This window comes from Theropithecus gelada, chromosome 13 (assembly GCF_003255815.1).
Source record: "Theropithecus gelada isolate Dixy chromosome 13, Tgel_1.0, whole genome shotgun sequence".
In the NCBI taxonomy this organism is placed as follows: domain Eukaryota; kingdom Metazoa; phylum Chordata; class Mammalia; order Primates; family Cercopithecidae; genus Theropithecus; species Theropithecus gelada.
The window spans coordinates 66,850,493-66,868,848 of record NC_037681.1 but is presented as its reverse complement, the minus strand read 5'-3'; the positions used below and the strand labels follow the sequence as shown (position 1 = coordinate 66,868,848).

At 48.6% G+C, this 18,356-nt stretch overlaps 1 protein-coding gene across 2 annotated transcripts in view; it reads right to left on the bottom strand.

Moving 5' to 3' along the window:
* Positions 1–477: 477 nt before the first annotated feature.
* Positions 478–18,356, bottom strand: part of EPAS1 (endothelial PAS domain protein 1) — a 90,344-nt gene continuing 72,465 nt past the window's right edge. Inside the window, exons 7-16 of one of the 2 annotated variants that reach the window (XM_025405670.1) lie at positions 16,857–16,963; positions 11,020–11,167; positions 10,109–10,323; positions 8,801–8,991; positions 8,118–8,228; positions 6,374–6,864; positions 5,359–5,485; positions 5,057–5,171; positions 4,544–4,717; positions 478–2,656 (exon numbers count right to left, since the gene is read on the bottom strand). In XM_025405670.1, coding sequence (XP_025261455.1) covers positions 2,505–2,656; positions 4,544–4,717; positions 5,057–5,171; positions 5,359–5,485; positions 6,374–6,864; positions 8,118–8,228; positions 8,801–8,991; positions 10,109–10,323; positions 11,020–11,167; positions 16,857–16,963 — 1,831 coding nt within the window. In that variant the 3' untranslated portion in view covers positions 478–2,504. Of the gene's footprint in view, positions 2,657–4,219; positions 4,718–5,056; positions 5,172–5,358; positions 5,486–6,373; positions 6,865–8,117; positions 8,229–8,800; positions 8,992–10,108; positions 10,324–11,019; positions 11,168–16,856; positions 16,964–18,356 lie in introns of those variants that run through there. The other variant, XM_025405669.1, reaches the window with a different exon arrangement.

Sequence of the window (18,356 nt, the reverse complement as noted above, 5' to 3'; positions counted from 1 at the left end):
AGGGGATCTCTGCTCTTCCCAACCACAGTCTACCTGGGAAGACCCTACTCAAGCCCAGCCACCTCCAAATTGAAGTACTAATGCCCAGGCTGCCCCTTTCCCTTGGGGACCTCCATCCCAAAGTGCGGTATGTGAATATACAGAGCAGCGTGGCTCTCAGACGACTCTCATGTAATTTTCTGAAAGCAGGGACCGTGACTTCTTTCCTTTGGTTCCCCATAGGATACAAAAAAAAAGCTCTGAGGCAGATAGAAAAATACTTGCAGAAATAAGGAAGATACAATATGAATTTTCAGACTTAGTCAACTGCCGAGTATTTAACAACAGTCTTTCCTTCACCAGTCTTATCAGCTCACTTCAGTAGTCTCATAAAGGTCTGTGCTAATGTTCAATTTCTATAAACTACTTAATAAATATTTCACTTTACATTGGCATAACCCATGATAAATCCACAGGAAATAAGAGCCACCAGCAGTGGTAGGATCAGAATACTTTAATAAGATACCAGTGTCAAAATACATTTCCTTATAAAGTTAAGCTCCCATACAGTTATAATGTTGTCAGTAGGAATTCGACAATATAATAATGTTCATGAAATCGTTACGTTGACAGGTAGGGTTAATATGAAGCTTGGAATATTTTTCAGTGTTTTAGTAAAATTGCAAGGGTAAAATGCCCTTAATGCCAGGGCAACACACACAGGAAATCAAATACCAGCATTTACATGTCAGTAACCCTTCAAGTTCTGCCACCCTGTGTGGGGTAACGCTGTGCAGCTAAAATATGATTTAGACAACACCATGACTAAGGAATTTCTCATATAACTTAAATTTCTTTTGAAAGCTACTTTTTGTTTCTGGCAATAAGTCCATCCGGGCTTACTAAATAGTTGGCCTAATGTGCTTTGTGTGGGTTTTTAGAAACTTCTTCGTTGTACCCATTACAGAAAAGTTCCATGTAATTGGTATTGAAAAACCAGAGGTGTCGTCCCTCTTACCCAGTGAGTTGCAATGTGCTGTGGGAACGCTATTTTCAGTGCTTCCTACCTATACCTGTCACTGCCCGACCCAGAGACCTCAGCCAGGGCCTGCAGCTCGGGGCCATCCCTGGAGGCCTTGCAGGGCCATCTGGCTGCCAGCTCAGGGGGGCTGCAAGGCTGGTCTGGACCAGCTGCTCTCCCGCTGTGCAGCCTCCTCCTCAGTCCAGCTCCACGGGGCTCCAAGGTCGTGAGCTTGGAGGACGTGGACCGGGTCACTATACCATTTCTGACCCCTCATTTGCATGAATTCCCATCTAAACCATCTCATGGTAGTTTTGGAAATGTCTAAATGTGCCGTGTGAAAGACCATCCGAGTCACATAGCTCAGTGCACTTGAAGGGCTAGCAACAAAACCTTAAGAAAAGTTAGAGCACTTCCCCGCCCCACCCCCCGACCCCACAATGTGCCATCAGACCCTCTTGGCAGCAATAATAATACATACATACATACATAGTACATAGAGAACATGAGGGGATAGCGCGCAGTGCTCCCACTGAATGACTCCACTGCTCGGATTGTCACACCTATGGCATAGCACAGATGGCAAAAAGCCGACAGAGGGAGGCCTTCCACAGTGGCCGTACAGGCCGTGGGAGCACTGGACAAGTCTGCAGTGTCCACAACACCAAGAAAAATTAACAGCTTTGAAAAGATCTTAAAGTGATTTTGTGAGCAGGATTCCATTTCCGTTTCTAAGGTTTTAGATATTACAAAGTACCCATATATATGATAAACACTTAACCCAGATATAAATTTTCTCTTTTAAAAAAACTCAGTTATGTTTTTGAATAATAATAAAAAATCCACCGAATGCGGGGGAAAAACACCAGTTTAGGAAAAGCCACGCTGTGCAACCTTCACAGATAACCACATACGTTGGAGTTGACCCTTCACATTTCTTTTTTTCCAAAATCAGAGCAGAGTCAGCTTAAACCAAAAAACCCTGAAATTTACAATATGGTGATTAGTTTTAAAAAAGAAAGGAGAAGGGCTCTGCGAGGGAGAAGCCACAAGCTGGGAAAGCAACATCATTTTTGTTTCTCTTTGGCAACAACAGTAACGAGGAATCTTTTTAGTAAAATGAAGCTAACGCTCTCCCTACAGGAGAACAGACATGCACCAAACTTGTTAGTGTGGACAGTTGTGTGTGAGAAGGAGAGAAAGGGAGAGAAACCTATAGATAATATAAATTAGAAGTAATTGAAGGGTGGGGAGGAAAAAAAATCTTACAAAATTTAAGAACATTTCAGAACAGGTAAAACAATTGTGTACTTTAAAAATAGGGATAATAAAGTGAGCATCTCAGAAAAAGGCCACTGCGTGGTGACCTGGGCAAGTCTGCCAGGTAAGTCCATCTTGTAAATAGTGTGCTGGTGTTAGAAATACCTAGTTACAAAAACAGATGGAGAGAGTGAAGCTGGTGGGACGGTGTCGGCAGAGGTGCTGCCCAGGTGGAAGGCCTGGCTCAGGTGGCCTGGTCCAGGGCTCTGAGGAGGTCCCCTCCTTGCAGGAGCGTGGAGCTTCCCAGCACGGGCACGTTCACCTCACAGTCATATCTGGTCAGTTCAGGCAGCAGGTAGGACTCAAACGAGGGCCCGAGCAGCCGGCTTGCCATGCCTGAAAGAAGGGTTGGTACCATAACTTAAAGGCCTAAATCAAACATCTGGAAAAGTGACTGGGCAATACCAACAGGGCAGCCCTAATTTCACTCTGCTCCTTCAGTGGTGTCTCCCCCATGGTCTGCTGCATGCCTGGGGAACGTGTCTGCCTTCAGACCCATTGCCTCAGGTGGGGGGCTGAGACCCAAGAAAGAGGACAGCGCGAGGTGCGGGCTGCAGCACAGGGAGGTGGAGGCTTCAGCAAGAGCCTGGGGTTGCTGACCCCATGCCTGCTGGCAGCAGGGAGGAAAGGCTGAGAGGGAGTTCTGAACCACCTGGCATCTATGCTCACATACACAGAGCATGCAGAACACACACATATACACGCATACACAGACTGCCTCAAGATTCAAGGGTCTGAAAATCCAGTTTCCAGTCACCACCCTCAGCAGTCCTTTCTTCTTGCCTCTGTTCTATTCTGCTGAGGAGGCAGACCAGTGAGTGGCAGAGGGGACATTCCCAGTACGCACACAGGCCCCATCCCAGGGAGGAAAGGCTTAGGTGGCAGCAGAGAGCCTGGAAGCCCTGCGTTCTGCCCCTCCCATGTCAGATGCCCACCTTCCTTCCCTTGCCCTATCTGCAGAGCCTCGTTCCTCGTTCTGCAGGAGGCCATTCCCTCCTGCACCTCCTAGCCCAGGTCCTTGCTGGGGTCCATGCCTGCCTCCCCAACTTGACTGCTCCTGTGGACAGTATCAATGGATACCTGCTCACCATCCCTTGCTAACTTCTCTTATTCATGGTCAGAAGAGAGTTTAATATGATTCAATTCTTTTGAAAAGAATATGATTTCCCCTTGATTTCAATATTCAAGGTAACTTGTGGGCTTCATAACAGGAAGAATAGTGCTGGCTACCTCTTACTGCACATAAATGTATACTAGTCACTGAACTCAACAGCAGAGCCAGAATTTAAGCCAGGGCTGTCTGGCGGTTCTACAGCCTGGACTCTGAAGCACAGAACTAGAACTTTCCCCAAACTCTACTGCTGAGGAAATTGCCTTTTAGGACAGGGGCCTGGTATGTGTTTCCGTAAACCACGAATTATTTTCATGCCAAACAGAAACCTCATGAAGACATCTATGTTTCACAAGATACTATCAAGACGAAGGTGGCCCAGGGTTGAAGGCAGGCATCGGTGCCTGCAGTTGAACCAATTCCAGTGGGGTGGGCCTACCAGAGCTTTCCAGGCTGCTCTCCCTGCAGCAAGTTTCGGCATGCTCTCAGCACCTGCCCGAACTCAGAGTGACACCCCAGTGTGCCCAAGGGACTTAAAAAAAACACATCCACATGAAGAACTGAGGAAGTGGGAAGGCTCCGGGATTCTCAGGGTGGAAAGAGCCCTGGATGGCACCTGATCATGGGAGGATTCCCTCTGAAGCCCCAGGGAAGGAGCACTCCCTTCTCCACGCAGCAAGCTCGTCCCTGCATAGACCAGAGATCCTCTGCCCAGACCCCTTCCCAACTCTCTGAACTTTCTCTTCAACAGGCCCTCACCACTGTGGCTGCCCGCTCTTTCTTCTGAAAGTGGTCTTGTCAGTCAACAGTGGGACAGTGTTCTAGGGGTGGCCAACCCAGTGTTCAGCCCACTGTGGGCAGCAAGTAGTGGTCTGCATTCTTCCTTCAGTATTCTAGCCTGAGTTTTTTAGTTGTGTCTCAGACCCACCCCGTGGGGGGCCTGGTCACTGATGTCACAAGGAACTTGTGAGGAGGTTCCCTAAATCCAAGGAGACCTGAGTCCTGGACATGTGACTTCAAGTCAAGCACTTCCCTGTGCCTGGCACTGTGCAGACGCTGGAAAAAAAAATAGAGGTGGGCTTCCCCCGGCATTGGATCCTGAGTACACCCACCTGACACCTTGTGGGCTGACGACAGGCTGTAGTCCTGGTACTGCGTGGCATAGCACTGTGCGGGGAACCTGCTCTTGCTGTTCTCCCCGGGACTGACGGCAGATGGAGGCTGTGGCAGCGGCAGATGTCTCAGGGGATGGCCCAGGCCCCTCACAGGATTTTGGGTGAACTTACCTGAAAGACCAAAGTCAGAGGGTGACGGTAGCACTGGCCTGAGGCAGGGGAGAGGCCAGGAAGCCCTAGCATCCCTTTCCTTTATAAAAGGTGCTCAGAGTCACCAGAACTACAGCCAGCCTTCAGGACCCTCTGATGGCATCATCTAAGTCAGAGTGGAAATGGAAAAGTTGGGTGTGTGGGACTGGGGGAGGGACAGAGGATATCACCCCATTCTAACAAGGCTCAGAGAGGCAGGTACGGTCTGTGGTGAGTGAATGGAAGAACCAGGATAGGCTCCTGAGCCCCAGTCCTTCCAGCAGAACCCCCAGGAGGCCTAGGCCTGTGGCCGCTGCTCACCATTGGGGACATTTGCGCTCAGTGGCTTGTCCGGCATCAAAGGGCAGCTCCCACCCCTGAGGTTCTTCATCCGTTTCCACATCAAATGTGAAGTGCTGCCACCAGGTGGGTCCCCCTGGGAGTAAGAAGGGCAGATGGAAAGGGGAAAGGGCCAGAAAACCAGGTCCCCAGACTGGGTGGGTTGGGTGGGCCTGAAACAGGGCTGTCACTGGCTTGAAAGGGCCATATCCCCACCCCTCTCAGCAGCCCTGGGTTCCCTAAGGTCTATGGACAGGCCCCTGTGGCCAGTCGGGATGGCTCACCCCACTCAGGTCCTGGAAGGCTTGCTCTTCATACTCCAGCTGTCGCTTCAGCTTCAGCTTGTTGGAGAGGGCTACCATGGCCGGGCTCAGCACGTCTGGGCCTCGAGCCCCAAAACCCTTTGCAGACCTGCAAGCCCGAGAGAGCAGGCTATGAGGGAGTCTGAAGCCTCATGCCACCCCGTGCCTTCTCATCTTAGGGGCCCTTCCAGGCCCAATGCTTATGCCTGTGATGACTCAAAGACCCAAAAGACAGAGTCTCAGAGGCAGGCTGTGTACCCGCAGGCCAAGCCCAAGCTCTGCCTCCTTCCTCAGCTGTAAGATGCTGAAGGGCTCAAGCCTCCTGGTCTGGGGACGGTGGCCGCTTGGCTGGGTAGTGTTAGTCCTTAGGTGGTTTCTTCTGCTCCATCTCTCCCCTGCCTTTTGCTCCCACTGAAAACTAGTTAGGCTGCTCTCTAAAGGTCAAGTACCACCGGCCCCTGGGAGTGGCAGGTCATGTACCAACCACTGTGGCTTAGCCCAGCGAGCTCTCAGCTGGTGAAATGAGCATGCTGGGGAGATGGGAAGGCACTTCTGGAGCCTGGGCACAGCTCGGAGAGGCTGCAGTGGTGGGGACCTGGGGGCAGTCAAAAGGCAAGGGGGAGGCATGGGCATCTTTTTGCTTTTTTCAACCAGGGAAAATCATCACTCAGTTTTCTGTGTTCTGTGGCTCAGATGATGAACCCAGATAAGAAAGGCATTCTGGTGATAGTTCGGAGGGAGACACTGAGGTACAGGGCTCTCAACAAGCCACTTCTTTGCCTGCCCTCAGTCTCCTCCAGCCCAGATAAAAACCTGTCCTACGCTAGGCCTCACATGGCTCAAGGTGATTCCCCAAAGTCTGAGCTCAGAGAAGGGCTAAATGGGGTATCAGATGGCTGTGGAGAGGGGCAGGGGCCTCCCTGGGGGTCCAGCTATCTCACTAGTGGGTGCTTCTCTGTTCCGGCCCTACTGGTGCAGCCGAGTGTCTGCCACTTACCTTGTCTTGAATGTGGAGACGTGGGGCGGGGAGACAGGGGGCCCCAATGGTGCCGCTCCCAAGAATTCTGTGCGCTGATCCCCGACGGCCCACTTTGTGGGCCCAAAATGTAATGGTGGATCTGGGGGCCACTGGGTATTGGATCTGCCCCCCATGGAAGAGAGAGGGGTGCTGGCCTGGCCACAGCATGGTGGCAGGGATGCTTTGCTTCCGGCATCAAAGAAGATGGAGGACATGGGCCGGTGCTCGGGCTCTGTTTTCTTGCTCTCCAGCTGCTGCTGAAACTTGTCCAGGAGGAAGGGACTGTGCGGGGCTACAGGGGCCAGTGGCTGGAAGATGTTTGTCATGGCACTGAAGCAGTGCTGGGGGGTGGACTGTGGGTTCTCCGCCAAGAGCCGCTCCTCGGGGCAGATGGGGCTCAGCTGGAAGTCTTCCCCGTCCATGGGAATATAGGGTGCCAGTGTCTCCAAGTCCAGCTCATTGAAATCCGTCTGAGGGGAGACAGCACGGGCAAAGAGGCAAGGGGGTTGGTACGACCTCACAAACACTATTCCAACTCGGCTCCTGCAGAGCCATTCATCTCAAGTACCATTTCACAGTGCTGCTCAAACACCTCCACTGGCTCCCTAGGGCCTATCAGGAAAACCTCAGACTTCGCTGTGTCATGTACATGACCTTGTGTCATGTACAGCCTTCTCCCAAGGTGACCCCCTCTTCACCCTGCACATTGAGAAATGTTCTCCTCTCTCCATCCCACCTGCCAGAGCCCGCCTTCTCTCTTGAAGCCGAGCCAGCCCTGTCTACTCCAGCCTGTGGTGGTTGTCCTTGTCCTACAATGCTTAGGCCTGTGGTGCACACTGTGGCTTTTTTGTCCTCTTCTCCCTCCTGTAAGCTGGCGCGGGCCTAAGCAAGCAATGAGTGTCCAGGTCCATCTGTGGACTCTTGCAGAGGAATAGCCAGACCCCAGGGATAGAAGGACTTTGGTTCCAATCAGCAGATACTCAGATCATCCCTTAGCATGGCTGTATCATGACGGACGCTACAGGGAATATAAGCAGATGCGGAAAACAGTTTCTACCTTCAATCTTTAAGGAGCAGAAGCAGATAGTTGTGATTAAGTGCCACATGATACATACTACAGGAGTTCTGAGGAGGGAGGGTGATAGAAAAGCTAAAATAGGGAACGTTTTGCAGAGTAGCTGGGATTTGTGCCAAGTAGGATCAAGATACAAACTAAATGGTAAAGCAGAAATCTGGTTGAACTCAAGACTAAGATAAATGGGGGATTAATGGTTTTCCCTGGGGTTTTGTAAGACATGTACCCCTCCCTCTACCTTATCCTTGTTTACATAGTTTTTGCAAGAACACTGGCCTTATGTAATAAATGTGTTCCTGAAAAGTTTATGTAAATGCAAAATTGTCAAACAGATGTTATTTTAAAATGCATTTCATATAAAATGATCATTTTTTTAAATCACAAGATGAATGTGTTTGTAAAGGGATTGTCCCCTATGTTTATACATGTTTTTTGCATTTGGCTATGCTTGTTAAATGTAGGGCCTGTTTAAAGAAAGGTGCAGTGGTATTTCGGTTTTCATGTGCACTAAGAAAGTTATCTAAGGAGATAGATATGCTGGAAGAACTGGATTTGACAGTGGGAGGAGGGGGTGACCACAGGTTCCATTAGCCTGCACTCTCACCTTGTTCAGGCACACACCCTACCCTGATCTCCACAGCCACCTACCTGGGTACTGCATTGGTCCTTGGCCTCTGTGTCCATGGCGAAGAGCTTCTCAATCACTTCAATCTTCAGGTCGTTATCCAAAGATGTATAATAGTCTTCAGGGCTATTGGGCTAGGGGCCAGGAAGGAGGGGGACAGAGTCAAAGATATGGCACTGGTCTCCCCAGAACTCCAGCACGGAAGAAGAAATGCATTCCCGGACCCAAAGGTTCAATTCCATTCCACCACAAAACTATTTGTAGAGGGGCCACTAATTAACAAGCTGTATGAATTAGGTCAATTCATCAACCTTTTTCAACTCCAGTCTCCTCCTCATAAAATGAGGCTACTATCGCTTCACAGGTTGTCCTTCTTGAAGAACAAACAGAATACAGGCTGCGGCCAGCAGGGCTGTGCAAACTGCAGCTCTATGCCACATATGGGATGTTACTGCCCTGCACAGACCCTGAGCTGGGGGCTCAAAGCCCTTCAAGGAGCTTATTTCAGTGGGGTTGGGGGATGAACACTGAAAGGAAGGAAATAGCTCTGATACCTGGTAGGTAAGTGTCACGGCCACGCTAGGGGGCTCTGTGATAACTGGAGAAGGAGAAGGACAGTACCTGTCCCAAATGTCCCTTCAGCCATCTGGCAGCAGTCATACATAAGGAGCCCTCTCTGTGTGCTCGCCTTAAGAGGGCTGCTCACCGTGGAGCAGCTGCTGCTGCTGGTGGCACTGGGGGTGGTGCTGCCCGGGGCGGCTGCCTGGGGCATGGTGAAGGCAGGCAGGCTCCCAGCCTCGCTCTGGGTGCTGTGGCTCCTCAACTCTGTGGCCCACGGCTGGCTCGGGGGCAGGATGGCCTTGCCATAGGCTGAGGACTCCTCGAAGTTCTGATTCCCTGTGGAGACAAGGGCCTGGGAGGTGAACACCCACAACCATCGGGCTCACCCCAAGGCAGACGAGTCCCAAACACTGCAGAGAAGGCCCTAAGAGGGTCTGGAAGGCATGCCTGGGGCTAGGCACACCCTGGGGCTTAGCTGGGACACACGGGCCTCTGACTCTGGCTGAGTCAATGTAGAGACTCCCTGTAAAGGGAACAGTCTCCTGGAACATTTAATTTTCAGAGACTAAATATAGTAGGAGCCACTGTTCCCTAAGGAGCAATCCGGAAGGGTAGACAAGGAAGGTATGAGAGGAGAATTGGGCTATTTGCCTCAGTACTGCCACAAACAAGCTTCGAGACCTACTGGCCAAGGGCCCGCTGCATTTGAAATTCTCTTCAGCTGCAATCCTCACGTGGCTGCTGTGGAACGCATCTAAAAGGGGCTGACACAGTCCAGGGTGAGCACCACTCTTGCAGCCACAGCAAGGCCAGGAGAGGGTGGCAGTGGGTTGCTAACTGGGGAGCATGGGGCTTCAAGGGTGTTTCCAGGATAGGAGCAGCAGAGGGCTGAAAACCCTGCTGGGGTCCCCAGTGACTTACATCCCTAGAGACAGGCAGACACTTTAATGAAGTCGTTGGTTTGAGGGCTTAATCCCAGGCCTCGATATGTTCTCTGTGTTTTTGGAATTATCCTTCCCAACATTATTCCAACTTAGCTCTCTGCCTAAATAAGCAATCTGTCCTTCCAGACCCTGGTAGGAATTGGCCCCTTCTCTTTGACAGTGTCCAAGCTGCCTCGGAGCAGATCCCTCACCTCTCCCCTCCCTCTCATCTCAGACTCTCACCACCCGTGGTGGAGAATCGACTCCTCAGGGGAGCGTCCTCTCTTAACCCCTCCTCATACAGCACTTGCTGAGGTCGGATATGGGATGGTCTTATCAGGGCAGAAACGTGTGGTGGTCTTTTGTGCTCAGCAGAGCCTGGCCTCTAACAGGTGATTAACAAGACTTGGGGAAGGGGCTGGGGTAGCTCTGGTTAAGAAAAAGCTGTAGCCAGGGAGGCCTGTTATGGTAAGAACTCTTCCCAGCCCCAACAGGGTTCCAGGGGCCTGGCTTAGCTAAGAAGCACCCACCGAAATCCAGAGAGATGATAGCGTCTCCTGGGGTGGGAGCCAGCTGGGCCAGCTCCTCAGGCTCCTCCTTTAGCTTGGTGAATAGGAAGTTACTCTTCTCAGACACAGCCCCCTTGCCACTGCTATCAAAGATGCTGTTCATGGCCATCAGGTGGGGCTTGAACAGGGATTCCGTCTGGTCCATGGAGAACACCACGTCATTCTTCTCAATCTCACTAATGGGGGAAAAGAGCCGTTCAGACCTTCCACATTTTCTAGAAAACTTCTGCTTCCCTAGATGCATGGAAACCCTGACAGCTAAGCTCTCAGACAAAAAATGGGTAGGACCCCAGGCATTGGCATCTTATAAAGAACCACACAATAGAAGTGTGTGAGCCATGGAGGTAGTGACAACAGGGGTATCCTCTGAATGTATGTCCATTTCGGATTGTGTTTTATTAAATATTATTGCACTTGAGTGGGGTAGTATGTATGAGGTCTGAATGCTTTTGTTTTTCCCTATTGCTAGAAACAACTAGAAATGACCTCCTCTAGCTTTCTTTCCAGGTACTATAGAGTGAAGGCATGACATCTTTTTTTCCCAAAAGCATGACCAATTCTCTTTCCTTTTCCCCCATTCAGAAAATATTGACTACTGTGTGCTATCTGCCTCCCCACCTGGGTCAGATGCATGGCATAAATGACAGATGACAGGGAAAGGGCAGAAAAAAAATCCCAACCCAGTATCCCACTGTTCCAAGACATCCACAGGAATCCTCTCAGTCACTAGCGTTAGCCGTGCAAGAGCTCCCTGAGGTGGTGCCCAGGGCGCTGAGAGGCCTGGCATCTCCTAGGCCTATCATCCTCAATCTGGGAAGCTTGGGCACCCCCACATACCCTGCACCAAGGCCTGCCAGCCCTCACACACTCACCTCAGAACGTAGTTGACACACATGATGCACTGGGGCTGCAGGTTGCGAGGGTTGTAGATGACTGTCCCCTGGGTTTCCAGCCACACGTAGCCCCCATGTTTTGCGAGCATCCGGTACTGGCCACTTACTACCTGGCCCTTGGTGCACACTAGGGGAGAAACAGAGCTGAGCTTAGGGAGGTGGGGCAGGGGTGTGCACCACAGGCTCAGCACATCCCATGGGAGGGCAGTCTAATCTGCAGAAGAACAGACAGAACAGGGCACCAGGACAGTGAGGACCAGGCAGAGTGACCTGGGAGGGAGCTTAGAGATCACCTCAGCCAACTCTTCATTTTAAATCTAGGAAAAAGAGGTGAGAAGAGGTGAAGTGACTTGCCCAAGGCTGTCTACTGAGGGAGGGACCCACTCACTGTGCAGCGGTGCAGTGGCCCATCCCCAATCCCTGGACAAGTTGGGCTCACAGACCAGCTCAGCTATAAGCAGAACCAAGACCAGAACCTGCCTTGCTTTCTTCACGGGGTTCAATGGGAAGAAGCCCCTTCACACTGGGTAAGGGGAGCCATCCCCTGTCAAGCACTTCAGGTTGGGGGACTTCTAAGCAGCTTGGAGAAAGCCTAACCTCAGGGCAGTTTTTTTTTTTTTTTTCTTTGCAGCAGACCCACCACCAATACCTGCTTATGAATAAAAGCATTTAAAAAATTGATATCTTTGATTTTTCCAGGTCATCTGTCAGGCTTGCCACCTTTCGGTGCGGTGAAGGTTTGTGATCCACAGCAAAGGCAGAGGCAAACCACCTCACCCTTTCTCAGTTGGGGTTGAGAAAGGTCTGGGACCCTGGCAGCCCACACAGTCTCTTCATAAGCTGTAATAAATCTCTTACACTCCTTCTCCCAGCTGCCCAGCTAGGCTTCCTGCTTATGAGGTTTTTCCTCTTCTAGATTGTTCTACTAAGTGTTCATTTAAAAAGTGCTTTTATTGTCTACCTTGGGGAAGGGTTTCACATCACAGGACTGTCCTTCCCCAGTCCAGAATGCTCCATCTTCTGCCATTCAAAATGAATCAATACATCTCTTTAAAGTCTAATAATGTTAGAATTTTTGGTATTTTTCTGAACTGCCCATTCCTCGGGAATTTACAGAACTCCAGCTCAGAAGCTCCCAAATCACAGAGACGTTAGGAAAGAGCATGGAGGGAGGATTGGGAAATCTTGCTAGTTTGGGGATTTTGAGAAAGGAACAATCCTTCTTGGTTTTGGTTTCCTCTGCAAAGTAGGATATTGATAATAATAGTAGTAATGGTAATAATCGTCATCATTAGCTACCCAGTATACCACTGCCATTTGTACTGAGGATTGAATGTATCTACATGGCTTATCAGGTACATAAGTGTTGACCAACTGTCACCAACAAATTTTGTATAGGAAAAGCCACCTCTTTCTTAGAGGTGCTAATACGTATTGTGCCCATGCCCTGTCACAATTTGTTACATGTTGGTAGAGAGTGTCATGAGGGGCCACTTGGGAGGATATCCAGGTTCTCCTGGTAGGCTTGCAGGCCTCCTCCCCATTCACCAGCCCCGTCCAGCTGAAAAATGTGGCTGTCTTCATACTAGTGCAGTTTAGTAATCCTTTACACTTACGTTTTGCTTTCCTCTTCAAAATTTAACAAGCACCTGCAAGGTGCAAGAATTCCTGTAACTTACATTTGTATAGTGTTCAAAACTATCTGATAAGATGAATTCATTTCTGCAAAGCATTTAGAACAGTGCCTGGCACATAGGGCACTCACTAAGGATTAGGTCATCATCACTGCATTTCATAGGCAACACCATGGGGTGCCTGTTATTATTCCCACTTTACAGCTGAAGAAACTGAGGCTTAAAACTACTGAGTGATTCCACCTCAGTGGAAACAGTAGACAGAATTATAGTTCAAATTAAAGATTCCTAGTCTAAGCTTTTTCTGTTTGCTCTTAATTTTTAAAAATAAATGTCATTGTGGTCAAATTTACCTTCAATAAAACACACACCCATTTGAAGTATACAGTTCAACAAGTTTTGACACATGTACAGTGAAGGCGTATAACTTTTCCATCACCACCCCCACTACCCCATTTTTTATGCCTCTAGGCAGTCTTCATTCCCACCCTGGTTCCAGGCAACCACTCTTCTGCTTGTGCCACTATATATTCGAATTGTCTTTTCTAGATTTCCATGTAAGTGGAATTGTATAGGAGTATCTACTCTTGTGTCTGGCTTCTCTACACTCAGCATGTTTTGAGATTCATCATGGTGTTGCAGGCATTTGTGGTTTATTCCTTTTCATCAGTGAGTTGTATTCCGTTGCATGGATGTACCATAATTTGTTTATCCATCTGCCTGTTGATGAATGTTTGAGTTGTTTTCAGTTTTTGGTTGCTGTAAACATTTGTGCATAAATCTTTGTATGGACATATTTTCATTTCTCGTGGGTGCAGCTAGGAGTGCAATTGCTGGATTACATGTAAAGTATATGTTTGTAAGAAGCTGCCAAGTTATTTCCAAAGTGGTTGTATCATCTTGTCTAATCTTTTAAACAAAATCCTGTGCCACAGGAAGGATAAATATTTTCTTTTAATACAAGGAAACTGAGGCTAGAGGGTTATGATTTGCTTCACAGCTTACAAGACAATAGTGACAGAGTCTGAGCTACACAGCACGTCTTGTGGCTCCTAGTACAAACGGTCTCTTAACTGGGTCCACAAATCACTGGGAAGACCAAATTTGCTGTTGCCACTGTCCTAAACCATCATGGACTCAACCAAGGAAATAACTTTTATCCTCTCTGCTCTCCCTTTAGCTGTGCCAGAGGCTCCTCTGCTGCACTAAAATGATTCTTGCACAATTTCAAGTGCCTGTATTTAACTTATTTAGACGCTCCTTAATGCAAACCAAATTCAGGGCTCTTACTCTTTTTGATCAAACAGTGCAGCAAGCAAAGGTTTTAACTGCATTTCTAACAATTGCAGGCAAGGGCCTGCTCTGTCAGTAGAATATAATTAACGCCAGCTTTCTAATCATCTGGTCATTAATGCCAGCCTTAGTGAAGGGCCTGCTGCTTAATAGATAGGAAAATAAGATTAAAGGCCATAAAAAGCCTAACAGCACATAATATCCTCATATAACAAAGGCAAACTGACCCCTAACCTCGCCCCCAGAGTAACAATGTACAAATTATTAATCCATTTGGAAATTACAGCTTTCAATGATCTAAATCTGTTTGAGCTTCTCCAGGCATTTCAACGGTAAACCTTTACAGACTAAGACACACATGGGTGTCAGTGGGGGACCCCGGTGTGTGACTCTGGACCCGTCTCAAACCTGAGCGTCCAGTTATTCTAGAGCATGTGTGTGACTCTGTAGTGCAACTTTATTTGCAAAACCTCAAGGACAAATGAGAGACACGGGTCAGGGGCAAGGGGCAAGCTCTCCTGTCAGTTATAACTGTCATTAACCCAATTTCCAACCCATGCAGATTTCCCTTTGCTGGATGTGGGCTTGTCCCTTTGCTAGCTACGGGTTTCTGAGCTCAGGGCAGCTTTACTTGGCTCCATCAGGGTGAGAGAGAGCCTGTGATTTCTATTTGGGCTGTGAATTACCTTTTAGTGTGCCTAATGCGTAAATACATGGATTCAGTGAAAAGCACCTTATTTTCTCTAGAGTCAGCAGAAAACATGAACCATTTTTATCCTAACCCTTTTTATAGATTGAAGATGTTCTAAAGAAGAACAAGAGGGAAAATCCTTTTTATATGCCTAGTGAGAAGTCACAATTTTTCTTTCCTTTGACAGTAGCTTCTTCTGCTTTCCCATCCTAGAAGATAAAAGACAATACCGTCCTCCAAGAATTCCCAGAAATTTTTACATTTGTCCCTTGCTTTGGCTTCACCCTTAGCTTGGAAGGAAGGCTAGACTTTTCCCTAGTTTTACATCTAAAGTCAGGAAGGTCCAGAAAGCCGGGCCCTGGGAAATCAGTGCGTCGGCTGGGCCAGAGCCTGGGCCCCTGAGTCCCAGTGCCTGGATGATTCTGTCACCTGCCTTTGAAAACAGGAACCCCTCAGGGACCAGGAAGCATGAAGGAATCCCAAAGGGAAGGCTGGAACCAGATGTTACAATTTCAAAGCTTGGGCAGGCTAAGGTGGGGTCACATTCACAGGCATAAAAGAGTACCTCCACGCCTACCCCATTTCTGGGTTCCTGAGTGGGGCTGAATCTAGGTGGTGGTGGTGGTTGTTGTTGCTGTTGTTGTTGTGTGTGTGTGTGTGTGTGTGTTTTGCCAGAGAGCACAGTGAGAAGCTTCTCTGAGATAATCATAATGGGCCCTGTTGTACTGTCAAATCAAACCCAAAGCCATGAGGAAGAGGCAGAGGAACCAATAAGAAAGAAAAGATCTCACTCCTTAAGAGTGTTAACCATGTTCACATACAGCTTGCGGGGTTGTGGCTCTGTTGGCTGCTCTGAACTTGGCTGCCCTAGCCTTGGGATAGATGGATGGATTTAGGAACCATGGACAAATGGCTGCACTTCATTTTCTCCCTTGCCAGCAGGGCCATTGGGAATCTTCTCAGACTTATTTTACCCATTTTTAATCCTCCCATAATCCTCTCAGCACCACTGTCTGTACCACTGTGGGCACTTGTTTTGAAGCATTCTTTTCCAAATATAGTTTTGCCCATGGGTTTATATAGTGCATTTAGTGCCTGTTCTGTACCAGACCCTATGCTAGATACTGAGGTTAAAGATATGAGCCACTTGTTCCCACAGAGCCCACAGTCCTCTTTTTTTCCTCAGAAATAAGACCCCTTAGGGCAGGAATCAATTCTACCAAGTTACATCACCCCCAGTGGGCCAAGTACAGGGTTATAGGCCCAGAGCCCTTGCACAGTGATGAGTTGCATGGATTCAAGGGAATGGTCCTGGATCACCTGCCTATAGGAAGCCTGAATTGGGAACATAGCCAAGGATACACTCTAGAACTTCTCTGTCCAATATGGTAGCTACAAGCCAAGTGTGGATATTTACATTTAAATTAATTAAAACTACATTGTATAAAATTCAGTTCCTCGGTTTCTCTGGCCACATTTCAAGAACATTTCCACTACAGAAAGTTCTATCGGGCAGCCCTCTTCTAGAGTCCTTGCACAACTCAGGCTTCCTTCAAACTGCAAAGCAGAGTTTCCATACGCCATCCCTGGGTTGCCTGGACAGCCTTTTCTAAAGCTCCCTTGATCCAGCAAGCAAGCTCTCTGAGAACTGTGGCCTACCTCAACACATGTGTTAAGCTGGACCCATAATATTTTCCCTTCTGTTCAGCCTGAGCCTCCCTGATCCTTCAAGGTCCAACTCGAGTGTCCTTGCCTCAACTCCCCCTGCCCTCCTCTTCTGTGAACGTATGTACTCGAATGTACAGCATGCACCCAAGTTGATGATATGTTGAATTACATGTCACTCTCTACAGTGCTGTTCCACAGGGTGTACAAACCACTGACTGCACACAGGCACTCCGTGGAGGTGGTATGGGAGATTGAGACTCAACCCACCCTCTAGGTGTCTCAGCTGTGGACCTTGGCACGGGTGTGTCTCCCTGGAGGAAGTGTCCTTTTTCTGATATGCACCAAGGAGTCTATAGGCTGGTGGCCAGCCTTGGTTTTCTAACCATCTTGAGGGCATGAGTCTTGTCTGCCACACAAGACAGCAGCTCTGTGGAGGAAGTGACCTGGTCTTCTTTCTCACCAATCACCCCCTACGCAAGGCCAGATACCACAGACACAAGGAAGCCACAAGGGGCACTCCTAGAACTCACAGTTCTGGTGACTCTTGGTCATGTTCTCGGAGTCTAGCGCATGGTAGAATTCATAGGCTGAGCGGCCAAGCAGCTCCTCAGGGTGGTAACCAATCAGTTCTGTGATTCTGAGTTTTCAAAAAGGCAGCATGTAAGGAAAAAAGACCATATTAACTTAGCACAGCATGTAGGCAGCAGCTAACCCCAGAAGGCAAATCAAACACACACATGCAGACGAACACAATCCAGACTTTCTCGTTGTACCATGTATCCAAGCAAAAGAACACTGTGCTCAATCTACAATTGCAGGTTTAACCAAACCCCTGTTGGTCCTGCCCTTCCTGAAGCCATGTTTGGGAGGAGAGAAAAGCACCAGTTCTGAGGACTCCCTCTCCCCACCACCCCGGTACACACACATGTCTGTTCTCCAAGTACCACTGGAAGGGGCTCAACTCCAGGTTTTTGCAGATGAGGGAGTAGACATCCAGGAAGGGCAGACAATTGCTTGATGCCTACACAGGTGTCCAGGGACACAGCAAGAATGAAAACTGGGGCCTCTAGTTGCTAGGTCAAGCTCATTCTAGTAGAAGGCAGTATAAATGAAACATGAAAATGATGTGGCCCCAGGTAGAGCCACCTTTGTCTCTGTGTCAACCAGCATGTGAGAGGGAGTCCAGGCAGGCAGAGGCAGTCTGTGCTTAAACCTTCACTTTTCTGCAGGGCCTGCCTGTGACCTCAGGTGCCTTCAGACACCAGGTTTGCCTTCCATGACTTTTTCCACTTGTCCCCCACATTTCAAGGAAAGGAGGGTGGCAAGGAGGTGCTGAGAGGAAGAAATACTAAATCATAGTCACAGAAATGTGCCTTATCATACTCCATTAGGAAGCTCTGAGATGACAGCACTTGGCTGTCATTTCAGTGTCCCTTTCTTCATTCTGTAAGGTATCTGGTTTTGATGGGAAGTGGGCAGAGGAAGGGGTACATGTGGAGAACCATGAAGGATCACTTAACACTCTTAGGACCCTTTGTTCTGTGCTGGAATCCCTAAAATAAAAAAAAGCCCTGCCTGAGAACCACCAGGTTGGCCGCTTTACCCAATATCATGTCCTATTATATTAGGCTATATCATACCTCCATATTATCTCTCAAAATCTAGGTTCTCTCACAAACTTTAAATAATGGCTTCACTGTCTTGTTTACTTGGCCTATCACAAGTTAGAAGTGATGCCACAGTCTCATTATTACAACTCTACTTCAGAAGGCATGACTCCTGGATACAGTCCTGTAATTTATCCTTGTAGGGGATCAATAACACGGAGGGGAAAGCGGAAGCAGTGGCTCCTTATTTCCTGTCTCTACTCTAAACCCATCCCCCAAACAGTTCAGCTTTCATATGTCTGTCAGACCAAATTGCCCTAAAATACTATTTGCATCCTGCCACACCCCTATTTGAGTATCTACAACTTTCACTTTTGCCAACCAGACCAAGAGTAAATGCTGCCTAACTTTCAGTTCCCCCGA